A 12,281-nucleotide genomic window follows, 5' to 3' on the forward strand; every position below is an offset into this window, starting at 1 on the left:
ATTACGGATCATGAAGCCTCTCTGCTCCACTGCTAGAGTTTGAACCTAGGGCTTTTGCGTTGTTGGGCAAGCGATTCACCATGGGCTACATACACCTTTATTCCTCAGCTTCAGGTTCCTCCAGTATAAAATGGGTACTGGGGCTCAGTGAAAATGATAATCTATGTAAGTCTCTTAGTGATAAAGAAGGCCATGGCTGTTTACATTGTTCAGGACTCTTAAGGCCTTGTCAAGATGAGTTCAGGACACGCCTCTTTACAATGACGTCACTTCGGGAGAGAGGAGAACAGCAGCAGGTCCACAGGGAGTGGACAGCAACACTCAACTACCTAAAGTTAAGGTTCACCTGTCACACAATTTAGAGGTTCCGCGTACAAACACCAGTCAGTAGCTCGCGAGACAGGAATAAAGAGCTCAGCGGTAGACGGTTTCCAGGAATCACCTAAGGGCGGCAGGGAAGTGCCTTTAAGGTTAGGGAGGAAGGAAGACCGCGGTCCCCACTGGATTGCGTGAGCCTGCCGTGTGCCTACGGCCCTCCGCACAAGCCTCCACCAGGGCGGTCCCGGGGTCCCGCTCTCCGCGCTCAGAAGACCGCAGCCGCTTCACGTAGAGGGTTTACGGGGCTCTGTCCGGCCCACGGCCCCGCACACCGCCGAACTTGGCATATTCCCGCGTCTCCAGCCAGGCCGTGGGGTCTCCCCGAACTCCACGCAGGGGCCGGGAGGCGGGGCGCGGTAACGCTCGGGGAGTGACGCGATGACGCAGCGCGGCGCGGTGACGCACGCCCCTTTGTTGGCTCAGTAGCGGTAGCAGCGGCCGCGGAGGTGGCGCTGGGGACTGTTTTCCGTCTGAGGCCGGAGCGGAGCGGCGTCTGACTGAGGCGGGCAGCAAGCGGCCCCGTCACTCTCTCTCGCCCTCCTCCGCGCCCTCCGCGCCGCCGCCAGCCGCCAACCGCCGCGCCCGGGCCGGAGCCAGGCCTGCCTCCGGACCTCCGCGGGAGCCGGAGCGAGAGCCGGGGCCTCGGCGTCCCCGCCCTCTCCCCGCCTCGGCCAGCGTCCGCCGGGCCCCCGCGCGTCGCGCCATGGACTCGGACGAGGGCTACAACTACGAGTTCGACGAGGACGAGGAGTGCAGCGAGGAGGACAGCGGCGCGGAGGAGGAGGAGGACGACGACGAGGACGAGCCGGACGATGATAACCTAGACCTGGGCGAGGTGGAGCTGGTGGAGCCCGGGCTGGGCGTCGGCGGCGAGCGGGACGGACTGTTGTGCGGAGAGACGGGCGGCGGCGGCGGCGGCAGCGCTCTGGGGCCCGGAGGCGGCGGCGGCGGCGGCGGCGGCGGGCCGGGCCACGAGCAGGAGGAGGATTACCGCTACGAGGTGCTCACGGCGGAGCAGATCCTGCAACACATGGTGGAATGTATCCGCGAGGTCAACGAGGTCATCCAGGTGAGGGGCCCCGCCGCGCCGTGTGGACCCAGGCTGGCGCGGGGAGCGGATTCCGGCGGCCAGCGCGGCCTGGAGAGGCAGGCCTGGGCCTGGTGCGTCCCGCGCCCGGCTCCCCGGCTGCCTGTGCTGGGCATCAGCCGGCTGGTCAGGAGGTGCGCCGGGGCGGTGCTTCCCCTGGTCCTGCCATGGCGGAGGCCTGCGGCCGCCTGAGCCAGCTCCAGTCCGCAATTCCTGCCACTCCCTGGGACCCGGTCGCTCTTGCGGGCCGGAGGAGGACTTTGGGTGGATGGGTGTGCAAGGAGCCCGGAAGAGTCCGATCCCTATCCATCAGGGTTATCCCAGCCTTCAGTGTCTCCAGCAGTTTCGGACGGGATTAGGGTAGGCCTTTAGAGAAGCTTGGTGTACGGTTGCCCCAAGTGGGCACCGGTTAATGAAGAAATGGATCTCCTTGGCAGCTTCAGTGACTACTTAAAGGTGGGGGAAGGGGACTGCTTATTGGAAAAGGTGCTGATGGGCTTTCTTTTCTTATGGTGAGGTTGGTGCTCATCTTTTTTTTTTATCTTTGTTTGGGACCTAACTGCTGCTACTTATAGTGGTAGCTTGCAACTTGCTTGAAGCTGTTGGAATAGTTATCGCAGATTGCCTGTCCTTCCTTGTAGTTACAACAATAAAACGCAATGTTGTCTAGTTGGACAAGACTTGTGAATTAGAAAGTAGAGGCTTTCTGCTTCCGAACTCCCTTTCTTGGAATATTTCTGTTTCATGCTCAGACTGGTTAAAGTCAGTAACTGCATCTCTTTTAACGTTGTGCATTAAGGTTTTATTTTTTGAGTTTTAGGAATGACTTTCCATTTTTTTTTAAAAAGTTATCACGAAAGGGACTTCATTGAAAAATAAAAATGAAGCCCGGCCCTGTAGTGCAAGCCTGTAATCCATGTACTTAGGCTGAGGCAGGTGGATGGTAAGTTTAGGGCCTCCCTGAGTTACAGAGAATGAGCTCAAGGCGGATTTGGGCAACTTAGTGAGACCCTGTCTCAAAATAAACTAAAAGGAGGGATGGGGACATACATAAAGGTCAGTGGTAGTGCCTAGTATGTGCGAAACTCTAGGTTCAGTCCCCGGTACCTGAAAAATAAATGAAAATGGAATTTTGGTAAGTTCAACTTTTAGAAAACTGGTTACTTGGAAGGAAACTGCAGGAACAGCAAGTTAAAGGAAAGCACACCACTCATTTTTCTTTAAAATGGGTTGCCTTAATGTTTAATATTCACTGACAGCCCCATTTTTGACTTTCCACTAATAACATGTTTATGGTATCGTATAATAAGCAACAGTTTCATAAATTGAGCCATCTAAGCACTATTTGCTTAATAATCCATAATATTTATGCAGATGTTTGTTTACTCTTGCTATTCTTTCCTTTAGCTCCAGGTTTTCCTCTCATACTGTTTTTTTGACTTGGTTTAAGCTGCTCACTCTTATCTAAGGGATGATTTTTGTTTTGGGGTTTTTTTTCTTTTTTTGGTATTTTTTTGAGACGGTCTCCCTGTAGCCCCAGCTGACCTGGACCTCACTATGTAGACTGGGCTGGCCTAGAACTAACTCCCTGCCTCTGCCTCTCAAGTGCTGGGATTAAAGGCATGCACCACCTCGCCCGGCGCAGATTATGTTTTGAATAATAGAAAAAAATCTACTCAAGTGTTGTCATTAGTGGAAATCTCAAGTTTTAATATAGATAATGCAGTCTGAGAAGGAAATGGAAGGCTTGTTGTAGGGGTCAGATAAGTTTCTGATTCAAAATAAAGGCCATTAACTTGAGTTTTTTTTTTTTCTTTTATGAAATAGAAAAAAGAATTGCCATTACTATTTTGTAGTTAAGCTTTGAATTCTTTTATTTATCTGCAACTATATAAGAATCTGATGTTCTAAAACTCCCTAGGTTACTAACATTTTAATTAAGTTTTAAAATAACTCAAGGATATTTATTATAATTTTTTGACTTATACATGCATATTTTACTGTAGTTAAATTTCATCCAATTTTGTCAGTTCTTAGCTTTGTCTTATTTCTAGGCCAGAAACAAATTCTTTATTTCATTTCTGGAACAGAAATGTAGCTGATGATGTGTGTGACATATTCTTATTTAGGTGAGAGTGAATGTTGAAATCAAAAGACCTATTAAAAATAGTTTTTTTTTAAGTCTACTTTTTTATTTGTTTTTGTTTTATGTGTGTGAATATATTGCCTGCATGTGTAAGTGTATCAGTGTCATACTAATGACCTCAGAAGTCAGAAGAAGGCATCAGTTTCCCCCAAACCAGAATTACAGATGGTTGTTAGCTGCCATTTGGATGCTGGGATTCAAATCCCAGTCTTTTCCAAGAGCAGCCAGTGCTCTTAACCGCTGAGCCATCTCTCCACCCTAAAGTGTCCTACTTTTATATTTTCTTACCTGAGTTTTGAAGAAATTTTTTTTGTTGTTGTTTCTAGTTTACCTTATTGTAGGGATGTTCTTAAGTAGGATCCAGGAACATGTAAGCTTGTATCCTTCGTTAAAAGTTCATATGTAGAAATTCAAACATAGGATATATTCCAGACCTGAATGGCATACCTCCTATGCCTGAGCTAGGCTTTGGTTATGTTTGTAGGTTATTTATGCTTGTAGAGTTAAATTTAAGATACAGGTAATATGTGCACATTGAAAGAAAAACCTCACAAGCAAAGGAAAACTTAAAAGACAAAATAAGCCTTCCCCAAGACAGATACACCAGAGTGTGAACCATTGTTATTTTTCTGGATCCAGCATAGCTAATATATATTTTTGAAACAACAGAAATGATTTTGTATGCTCTGTTCATGTTTTCAGAGGGGAAAAAAATTAGGTTGCAAAATCAAAGACTGAACAACTTTCATCAATAAGTAACTATTTTTCAAGAACTTAATGACCACAGATTAAATTGAACAACGAATCTGTTACTGACTTTTTTATAGTTTCTGACTCATCACGAACAATATCCTTACTGGTCAGTCATTGAGTGAGTTCTTATTTTCTTGGGGTAAGTCCAATTTCAAAATTAGAGAACTGGCTCATTTTCAAGACTGTGATAAATTGTTAACATACTGCTTTCAGCTTATACTAGTTGCCTAGTTGGCATTAAATGGCCATTTTAAAAATGAGCTTTTTATTTTTTTTAAGCTAGTGAAGTTGAAATTTTGTTTTGTTTTTGTCTTTTTGATGCAGGGTCTCCCTGTAGCCACAGCTGGCCTGGAACTCACTACATAGACCAAGCTGATCTCAGAGATCCACCAGCCTCTGCCTCCTGAGTCCTGGGATTCAAGGCATATGCCACCACGCCTGGCCCCGAAGTTGAAGTTTTGACATGTTTATTGAGCTTAGAAATTTTGTAGATTGCCCTTTGCCTTTTATAAGTCTGTTTGTATCCTTTTTTAAAAGACCTTTTATATTCATAGAGGCTTAAATATTAGACTTTCTTGATTTTTCAATAAGAAATAAATTAATATTGGTTTGATATGACAAGTAGTTGTGTGTGTGGTGGGTATCAGGAGATCAAACCTAGGACCTTTCACATCCTAGAGAGGTACTGTACCACTAGCTAAATTCCAAGTTAATTCCAAGTTCCAACCAATAACAGGTTTTTTTTCTGCCTTTTTGAAACAGGGTCTTCCTGTGGCCTCAGCTGGCTGGGAACTTGCTATGTAGACCAGGCTGGTGTTGAACTCACAGAAATCCGCCTGCCTCTGCCTCCCAGGTGCTGGGCACCACCATGCCTGGCTCAGCAACAGGCTTTTATCAAATTCAAAATATTAAATTTTACCTAGTTCACATTAGAATACTTTTGGAGAACTCTGAAAAATTTAAATTTCTTGTTCTCTGATGCTACTTTTTCGTATGAAATCCATTGTATTATTAGTAAATTTGAAAGTATATTTTTAAAAAAAGTTGGAAGTGCAGAAAGATGATCAAGTTAATTCAGTATTTCTTTGACTGGGTCTTGCTAAGTAGCCCAGGATGGCCTAGAACTCTGGGCAGTCTTCCTGCATTGGGATTACAGGTGGTTTTTTGGTTTTGTTTTGCTTTCTCCTTTTTAAAAAGTAGGGTCTTGCAGTATAACTCGGGGCTTTCCTTAAATTTTTAATCCTCCTTCAGTCTAACTCAGGGCCTGGTCAATGTGATACAGGTTTGTGATGAGGTCCTCCTGAGTAGCTGGGATTATAGGTGTATGCCACTGTGCCTTCTTTATGACAGTGAGTAAATATTGTCTTCCCCCCTTTCTAAAAAAATTATTAATATTATTATTTTGGTCTTTTTGAGACAAGGTCTCCCTCTAGCCCCAGCTGGTCTGAACTCGCTGTGTAGACCAGGTTGGCCTTGAACTCACAGAGATCCACCTGTCTCTGCCTCCTGCATGCATTTTAATTCATTTTATTTTGTGTTGTGTTGTTTTGAGATAGTTTCCTTGTATTGCCCAAGCAGGTCTGCTCCTGAGCTCAAGTGATCTTGCCTCAGCCTCCTGGGTGCTAGGACTACAAACTCTCACCAGTGCCTTGAACTTCTAGTGCCACTACAGCAGAGGATACACTTTTTAGTTTTTTTTTTTTTTTTTTTTTTTTTTTTGAAACAGGCTACTGCCAGTAGCTCCAGCTAGCCTGGAACTTGCTGTGTAGACCAGGCTGACCTCAGTCTCACACAGATCCACCTGCTGTTGCCTCCCAAGTACTGGGACTAAGTGCATGCATCACCACACTTCGCTTGTTACTGTTTTTAAGATTTTATTTTTAACTATGTGCTTGTGTATGAGTATGTGTGCTTATGTGTAGGTATGCTCAGAAGCCAGAAGAGGGATTCTCAGGGCAAGGCAGGATGGGGCACATCTTTGTCCCAGATTTAGTGAGATTGAGACCAGCCTGGTCTACATAGTGAGTTCTAGGCCAGGGGGGCTATAGGGAGACTGTCTCAAAAAGCCAAAAGTGGGGGATTCTTTGGAGCTAGAGTTATAGGCAATTGTGAAATGCCCCATGTGGGTCCTGGACTCTGATCTGCTGCAAAAGCAACAAGTACTCTCAAGACTGAGCCATCTCTCCAGCCCTTTTTTTTTTCTTTTTTGAGACCGGTCTTCCTGTACCTCCAGCAGGCTTGGAACTCATTATGTAGACTAGGATGGCCTTGTCCGATGGCCTCTGCCTCCTTAGTGCTGGGATTAAAGGCGTGGCCACCATTCCTGGCTCTTTTTGTTTTTCGAAGGGATAGTGTCAATCTAGGTATAGAGATAACTACATTACAAGCTTATTCTTTGATCGTGAGACTGTATAACTGTGTATGAATAACTTTGTAAATAGCTTAATCTCATTTAATGATGAGATGAATATAATGAGAATATTTAAACTGGCAATTGATGATTACTACTTATTGGAGGAGAAAATGATACTTTTAAAAAAAATTTTATTTTTATTTTATGTGTATGTGTGTATTGCCTGCATGTAGGTAAGTGCACCTGTGTTGTGCAGTGCCCATCAGAAGAGGCTGTCAGATCCCTTGGGACTGGACTTACTGACAGTTGTTAGCTGCCATGTGGGTGCTGGGATTCGAACCCAGGTCTTCTGCAAGAACAACCAGTGTTCTTAACTGATGAGCCATCTCTCTCGCCCCGAGAAAATGGTACTTCTAATTTAGGTTGACTGGATCCTTTTGGAACCTTGATGATAAATAGTGGCATCACTGCATTATTTTTAGTTATGCCTTCCTTTCTAAGTTCCAAGCAGATTTATATAATCATAGGATTTAAAGTAATTCTAAAATTTTTGTTCCTTTCTTAGCTTTAATTCAGTGATAGGTGACCATACAGCTTTATTTTGTGTAATGTCTCATGATATATTGTGGATAATGAATATCCAGTTAAATTGGATAGTATGGTATTGCAGAAGGCAACTTAAAAGTTATTACTGGGCTGTTCTGACAAATCAACTGTTCAGAGTCTTTTTTTAAAAAATGATAATTCTCTAGCCGGGCATGGTGGCTTTAATCCTAACACTTGGGAGGCAGAGGCAGGCGGATCTACATAGTGATAGACCAAGGCCAGCCTGGTCTACATAGTGAGTTCCAGGACAGCTGGGGCTACAGGGAGACCCTGTCTCAAAAAGAGCAAAAAAAAAAAAAGAAAAAAAAAAAAGATTCTGGTATTAAGGCTAAAAATAATGAATTTAGGATTTAAGTCGAAAGTGCCATATATGAGTTTCCCTGTGTAATATTTTTAAATGTAAACATTGTTTAGTAGCAGTTCTTTTCTTTTTTGATATATTCCTTTTAAAAGAAGTATCAGAAATGATAATATATTTTAGCAAAAAGTACACTAAATAATGAGATATTAGGTAATATTTCCTCATTACTGAGACATTTAGTTAGTCCTAAAAATAGTTACAATCTCAGATACTTTTGCCTAGATCTGATTTCCTATCTTCTTTAAAAATAGTCATATTTCTGAGCTGGACGTGGTGGCACACGCCTTTAATCCCAGCACTTGGGAGGCAGAGGCAGGTGGATCTCTGTGAGTTCGAGGCCAGCCTGGTCTACATAGTTCCAGGACAGCTGGGGCTACAGGGAGACCCTGTCTCAAAAAAGACAAAAAAAAAAAAAAAAGTCATACTTCTAATTCAGATATTGATTCCAATGACTTGATAATATATCTCTTAATCATAATTTTCCAACTTTTAAAAAAGATAGTATAGAGGCAAGTAATTTCTCTTTGGGGGGCGCTTTTTTGAGACAGAATCTCTGTAGCCCCAGCTGGATTGACATTTTGCTATGTAGACCAGGCTGGTCTGGATCTGACAGAGATCTGTCTAGGAAAGTAATTTCTAATTCTTGGTAAAAATCTTAGAATTTGACATGTGGGGGAGGCGCTGGAGAGATGGTTCAGCAGTTAAGAATGCTGGTGGTTCTTGCAGAAGACCCAGGTTCGAATCCTAGCACCCACATGGCAGTTAACAACTGTCAGTAACTCCAGTCCCAGGGATCCGACAGCCTCTTCTGACCTCCTTGGCATTGTACGACACGGGTGCACTTACTTACACTCAAGTAATACATGCATACACATAAAATAAAAATAGTAAATAAAATTAAAAAACAAACTCAGAAAAAAAAAAAAAGAAATTTTGACATTTGGACAGATGCTTCTTTGTGGAGGCTCTTCTTTGATTGAATCACCTAATTCATTAACTATTTGTGAGATTCGAGAGTCAGCCTTGGCTCATTTTCTGTGTTTTCCACATCTAGTTAGCTGAGATCAGGGTATCTGGAAAACTTGCTTCTTATTCTTTTTCTAATTGTAGTAGAGGGCCTCTTCTTATTTTGGCTCCTTATTCTAGGCTTTTGGTTCATCTGTTGTACTTCTACCAAGCAAGTGTAGTAGTTATTTTCCTGCCCCAAACAAGAGTTTGGTTGTTGACCGTATACTCCTTAGAGCATTCAGAATAATGTCAGCTAATGTTTTCCCATCTCATCTGCTCTTTCCTCTTATCTCCTGCTGACCTGATAGCCCTGCTTATAATTAGAGTGTACACTTTTTACCTATTTTTGTTCATGTTAGTCACTTTTTTTTTTTTTTTGGTGATAGCCTTTCTCTTAAACTGCTTAAGTATTACCTGATTTCTTTCCAGATCCCTCTCCTACCTTCTAGTGCTTCCTTAACTGTTTGCCTAGCACTTTATACAGATATTTTGTGTAGCCCAGAAGAGCTTGTAATGTAATTTTCTCTATACCTAGGTCTCTAGTTTGCTAGATATCAGGGTTTTTTGAGTGTGACAGCTGAAATCCTTTGATCTTTGTATGCATAGCATGCAGCATGCTAACATAGTCTCTGGGAGGAGAAACCAGATAAATATTGTAAATATTGTTTGTTCTTAACTGGTAAATGCTTGCTGCCTTATTTTCTTAATCTGTAAACCAAAAGTGATAGTGTAAGAGGGTGGCAAGAAATAAGAAGTTTAAATTCTAAGAGGACAAGCTTTTTAAGAATCATGGTAATTTTTAAAAATTTTTTATTATTTATATTTTATATGTGTGAGTATGTTACCTGTATGTAGGTAAGAGCACCCATGTCGTGCAGTGCCAGAGGAGGTCAGAAGAGGCTGTTGGATCCCCTGGAACTGGAGTTACTGACAGTTGTTAGCTGCCATGTGGGTGCTGGGATTCGAACCCTGGTCTTCTGCAAGAATAGCCAGTGTTCTTAACTGCTGAGCCATCTCTCCAGCCCCGAGGACAAGCTTTTAAAGACCCTTTTAGAATTTGCTGGCACTATATTAACTGATAAAATGGTATTTACCAATCCATTTACTTTAATACACTGGCTCTCAAAGAATGGTCCAAAGAAACTATTTGACAAGACATTATTTACTTCTCTTTGCAATTGTGATATTTGTATTCATGGTATAAGAGAAATGGATGTATAAAACTACTGATACTTAGCAAATGGGAGTCACTTTAATACATTGATATTTGTGGTATTCTTAACTACCACACACAGTTTCACCTATTCTGAATGAGACAATAAAAATTATTACCTTTTGTTTGTTTTGTTTTTGTTGGTTCTGAGACAGGGTCTTGTGACATTATATAGCCCAAGTTGGACTGGAACTCACTATGTAGTTCAGGCTGGCCTTGAACTAGTGGCACTCCAGTTGCCTCAACCTCCCAAGTGCTGGGATCACAATATGTGTGCCACCACATCTGGCTTACAGTTTTATTTTATCTTTATTTTTTATAGATTTCATTTAGTGTTACTTTATGTGTATTAGTGTTTTGCTTGCATGTAACTACACTACATGCATGTAATGCCCACAGAGGCCTGAAGAAGGTGTCGGATCCCCTGGAACTGGAGTTATGGACTGTTGTTAGCCTTTACATGGGTGCTGGGAATCGAACCCAGATCCTTTACAAGGGCCGCCAGTGCTCTTAAGCACTAAGGCATCTCTCCAGCCCCAGTTTTACTATATCTTAAATGCACATTTTCTCAGCAGTGTGACAAAATGGGACGTATATGTACTTCTTTAAACTGAAATATGATTGTTGGGGGGCGGTATTTGTGTTCAACCTCTGACTTGTGAGCTTGCTCACTTTTTTTTTTTTTTTTTGTCTTTTTTGAGACAGGGTCTCCCCATAGCCCCAGCTGGCCTGGAACTCACTATATAGACCAGGCTGGCCTTGAACTCACGGAGATCCTCCTGCCTCTGCCTCCCAAGTGCTGTGACTGTAGGCGTGCATCACCATGCCCGGCTTTGCTCACTCTTAATGGGACAATATTTTGACTGATTTAAATTGGCAAACTAAGATTATTTAGACATGTAGTACAAGTGGTGTTTTTTAAACAAAGTATACTGATCATTTCAAGGAAAACAGCTAAAATGTTGGAAATGATAAAATCTGAGTTTTATGTATTAGAATTTTGGGGAGACTTTTCTGCCATTGTGAAATAGCTTCCTAGCTGAAAAACTTATGATATATACTGTATACTAAACTGTGTCAACATTTGGACGATGTGTATAATGTTATGAACCACTGTTGCCAGAGATGGTTGGGAATGGGATCAACTGCTTAAACAACAACAAAAAATCTATTTTTATCTTATGTGTTGAGTGTTTTGATAGGTGTACCACATATGTGCATTGCCTCGGGAAGCCGCTGAGTCCTCTCTCCAGCCTCCAAACTCTATTTTGAAATCTTTTTTTTTTTTTGGAGACAGGGTCTCCCTATAGCCTCAGCTATCCTGGAACTTACTATGTAGACCAGGCTGGCCTTGAACTCCAGAGATCCACCTGCCTCTGCCTCCCCAGCGCTGGAACTAAAGGCATGTGCCACCATGCCTGGCCTATTTTGAAATCTTAAAAAAAATTTTTTGAGGTAGGGTCTCACTATGTGGCCTAGAACTCACTATGTAGTTCAAGCTGGCCTTGAAATTAAAGTGATTGCCTGTCTCTGCTTTCTGAGTGCTGAAATTATACAAATTTTAATTTTTAAAAGAAGTACTTTGTAATTTAAAGTTCTATTGCTAGGCAGATCTGATGGTACAGTCCTGTAATCCCAACATTCTGGAAGTTGAGGCAAGAGGATCATGAATTCAGGGTCAGCTAGTCTGCCCTACATATAATAAGATCCCATCTCAAAAAACCCATTATTGGGGATGGTACCTCAGGGTGGAATGCTTGCCTTGCTTATACGAGGCACTACCAAAAAAAAAAAAGTTTCCTAGAAAAACATTAAAACCTATTCATATATTTAGTCAGGATTTTCTTTGTGTTTATCCATGAGTTTTCATTCTGTGTGTATGAGTGTTTTGCCTGCATGTATATAAGTGCACCAGTGCATGCAGTGCCGGTGGAGACCAGAAGAGGGTGTCAGATCTGGAGCTGGAGTTAGCCACTATGTGGGTGCTGGGAACTAAACCCGGGATCTCTGCAAGGGCAGCCAATGTTCTTAACCACTGAGCCATCTCTCCAACCCCTTCTCAGATCTTTTGACTGTAAGGGTAATGTCTTAGTACTTTCAGAAATTGCTTCTGTCCTTTATGTTCTTTCCTTCTGACTTTTTAGTCACATAAAGAGCGCTCTTAGTTCTTTGTCTTGTGGTCCTTTGTGTTCCCCCTTGTTTTCTCTACTTTGGGATAATTTCTACTGACTTAACTCTTGTGTCTAATGTGCTATTAAAATAATACACCTTAATTAGTGCTTAATTTCAGACACTGGGGTTTTCTTTTGATTGTAGAATTTAATTTTCTTTTGTTATATGCACACACACATATATTTGTGGGTTTTATTTTTCTCT

At 42.5% G+C, this 12,281-nt stretch overlaps 1 protein-coding gene across 3 annotated transcripts in view; it reads left to right on the forward strand.

The window, feature by feature from the left end:
* The first annotated feature begins 772 nt into the window (after nt 1-772).
* Nucleotides 773-12,281, forward strand: part of Arih1 (ariadne RBR E3 ubiquitin protein ligase 1) — a 114,163-nt gene continuing 102,654 nt past the window's right edge. Inside the window, exon 1 of one of the 3 annotated variants that reach the window (XM_029565063.1) lies at nt 773-1,447. In XM_029565063.1, the coding sequence (XP_029420923.1) occupies nt 1,082-1,447 (366 nt within the window). In that variant the 5' untranslated portion in view covers nt 773-1,081. The remainder of the gene's footprint in view (nt 1,448-12,281) is intronic. The other 2 variants (XM_008836442.3, XM_029565064.1) reach the window with 2 other exon arrangements.

The sequence above is a fragment of the Nannospalax galili genome, unplaced genomic scaffold, assembly GCF_000622305.1.
Source record: "Nannospalax galili isolate Female #2095 unplaced genomic scaffold, S.galili_v1.0 scaffold54, whole genome shotgun sequence".
Lineage (NCBI taxonomy): Eukaryota > Metazoa > Chordata > Mammalia > Rodentia > Spalacidae > Nannospalax > Nannospalax galili.